Below are 3,170 nucleotides of genomic sequence, written 5' to 3' on the forward strand. Positions count from 1 at the left end.
AAGACACATCTGTTTATCAATTGGTCCTTTCCGTCAATTTTATACAAAAAACGTTAGTTTTAGTTGACTGGATTGTGGATGCCATTAAGTGTAAGTGGTCCACCAAAAACCTTATTAATTTTTAAAATTTTAACCATTGAAATTTTTTGTTATATTTGGAGTTAAAATTTAACGGAAATGATCAATATGACAAACATATATGTCTTTAAGGGACCAATCCGGACATTTTTTTCTTTAAGGGACCAATCCGAACCTTTTTTTCTTTAAGGGACCATTGTGAAACCTAAAATGTCTTTAAGGGACCAATATAGTAATTAAGCCTAAATTTTTTAATTTGTGTAACTTCAACCAATATGAAATAGCTATCTAGTACATAAAAAAATGTCATGCTCACCTCTTAAGCCGATCATTGACACTATCGTTATTATTTTCTGAAAAGAACAATTACTTTATTATCATTTATAATGATAATCAAGATCACCAAAAGTTATTTTTGAGACGAATTCTATTTATTATTTATTATTATAATAGTAATCGTGGCAAAAATATCTATTCAAGCTCACCAAAAGTTACAACGTAATATTGGAATCTAATCTATCACATAATATAGGTGCCAAAAAAATTGTCTTGTCAAACTTAATTGAGAGAATATGGAGATTAAAAACCAACTCCAAGTTTCCAATGCAGGGAAACAAATTGCAGGAACCAATTTTTTCAAAACTTGTTTCAATGTACTAAATGCCTTGACAGGTGCCTCACATTTTTTCTTAGACTCAAAAAATTTAATTATTTTTCAATTATTGTATTTTTCATGCACTTTTGCACACTTAAATATGAACTTTAGCTATAAGTGAATGTGAAGATTCTTGTATTGCATGAGATGTTATTTGGATATGTGTTTATAAGTGGAGAACAATTTCTACCATATAAGCTGATTTATACAATACAAAGTCTAATATATATATTGGGTCACCTGCTATCTGATTATCGATATTGGGTTACTCGAGCCACATTTTACTAGATGTACAATTTTTTCGACACACTGTGTGCTTAATTAGGAAATTAAATCTGTTTTTCTTCCAGGTATTGGGATACTATCAATGCCATATGCAATTTATCAAGGAGGGTGGTTTAGTATTATGCTGCTAATTATTTTTGGGATGATATGTTGCTACACAGCTTTACTATTGGAAAGGTGTATGAATGCACATCCAGGAATCAAATCTTATGCTGATATAGGTGAGGTTGCTTTTGGGTACAAAGGAAGAGCTATAATAGCTATTTTCATATACATTGAGTTGTTTTTAGTTGCCGTGGAGCTTCTTATATTAGAAGGAGACAATTTGGAGAAACTTTTCCCAAATATGAGATTCACAATATTTGGGTTTAGAATTGGTGGTAAAAGTTGTTTTGTGATTCTCACTGCTTTGGCAATACTACCAACAACATGGTTGAGAAACTATGGAGCTCTAGCCTATATTTCAATTGGTGGAGTATTTACTTCAATTATATTAATTGGTTGTGTTGTGTGGGTGGGTGAAGTTGATGGTGTTGGCTTTCATGAAAGAGGCCATTTGATACATTGGGATGGACTATCTACTTCTATGAGCATTTTTGCATTTTGTTACAATGCTCATGCATTAATGCCCACAATTCTCAATTCCATGAGTGACAGAAAACAATTTCCCAAGGTAATCTTTGTGTCCTTATAAAGTTATAATAATATTTTGTTCACTGGATTATTAAAAATCTAATTTTAACCATTAAACCTATAAGTTTCTTTCTTACCATATTAGTGGTGATTGACACTGAACTTGTGGGAGGACCACGGCTCGATCCCCGCAAGTGCGATGGGGATGAGACTATAACCACTTGATGTCAGAACTGACCCCCAAACCAGATTAATCAGGCGGTGAAAGACAAAAAAGAAAAGAAAAAAAAAAATTGGATTGGGCTAAAACGGGGTTCTCCATTTTCAATCTTTCTTATAAATGTGACATTTCTTTTTGACAGTAAATGTGACATTTCTCTAATTGCAGGTTGTGTTGATTTGCTTTGTGGTAAGCGTTGTTATCTATGGAACTATTGCCGTTTTAGGCTACACAATGTTTGGAGATCATTTGAAGTCACAAATAACATTAAACTTACCCACAAAAACAATAAGTACTAAAATAGCAATCTATTCCACAATAATTAATCCTTTCACTAAGTATGCTATTATAATCAGCCCAATAACAATTGCTATCGAGGACAAGTGGAATTTATGCAAGAGTAGAGCTATTAGCATTTTAGTTAGAACAATCATTGTGGCTAGTAGTGTACTTGTGGCACTATACATTCCCTTTTTTGCATACCTTATGGCGTTTATTGGTGCATTCTTGAGTGTAGCAATGTCATTGTTGTTTCCTTGCCTTTGCTACCTAAAGATAAACAAAGCTACCAAGAGTTTTGGGTTAGAGCTGATCATCATCATGGGAATTCTTCTCGTTGGTATACTTATGGGAATATGTGGTACCTATATTTCAGTCGGGCAAATTTTAAATGTAATGAAACATTGAAGTGGAGAAAAGCTTGGAGCAAAGTTGAAGCTCTTTATTTTTGTAACTCTAGGTAATATTGACTCTATAAACTAGGAAAAAAATTCTCTTTGTAAGTTACAAGTTGTAAGTTGTAACAACACGACGCAGTAATCAATATCTATCATCATTCCACACACACACCCCTGACGCCATATTTTATATGCATATTAGGGCTAAGACTACGTGTAGCTAAAAAGGATGCTGATGACGGATCGTCACACTCTCTAATCCATGCTATTTTAGCAACATTAAATGCATTTTAGTAGGTTTTAAGCAATAAATGTAAGAGAAATCTATTCATAAGCATGATTACTTGTTTTGCAAGAAAACAGGAAAAATTGCAGGAAATTGCTGATTTTCACTACGCTGGGGGCGTAGCCCATCACGCGCTGCGTGATGGAGATCACAGGGAGCCAAGTTTTTCACCATGATCACGCGCGGCGTGATGCCTGACCACGCGCGGCGTGAAGCTTTGATCAGAATTGGATTGCTCTCTGACTTGATCACGCGCGGCGTAGCACTGACCACGCGCGGCGTGATGAAAGGAAAGACAACTATGCCGGGGGCGTGGAGCTATCACGCGCGGCGTGA

General features: G+C 34.9%; 1 protein-coding gene across 1 annotated transcript; it reads left to right on the forward strand.

The window, feature by feature from the left end:
- Nucleotides 1-621: 621 nt before the first annotated feature.
- On the forward strand, nucleotides 622-2,836 carry LOC123898524 (amino acid transporter AVT1I-like). The gene is made up of 3 exons (XM_045949508.1): nucleotides 622-750; nucleotides 1,084-1,691; nucleotides 2,040-2,836. Exons 1-3 carry the CDS (start codon nucleotides 651-653, stop codon nucleotides 2,556-2,558), a joined length of 1,227 nt encoding a protein of 408 aa, XP_045805464.1. The 5' UTR covers nucleotides 622-650; the 3' UTR covers nucleotides 2,559-2,836.
- Nucleotides 2,837-3,170: the final 334 nt, after the last annotated feature.

The sequence above is a fragment of the Trifolium pratense genome, linkage group LG7, assembly GCF_020283565.1.
Source record: "Trifolium pratense cultivar HEN17-A07 linkage group LG7, ARS_RC_1.1, whole genome shotgun sequence".
Taxonomy (NCBI): Eukaryota; Viridiplantae; Streptophyta; class Magnoliopsida; order Fabales; family Fabaceae; genus Trifolium; species Trifolium pratense.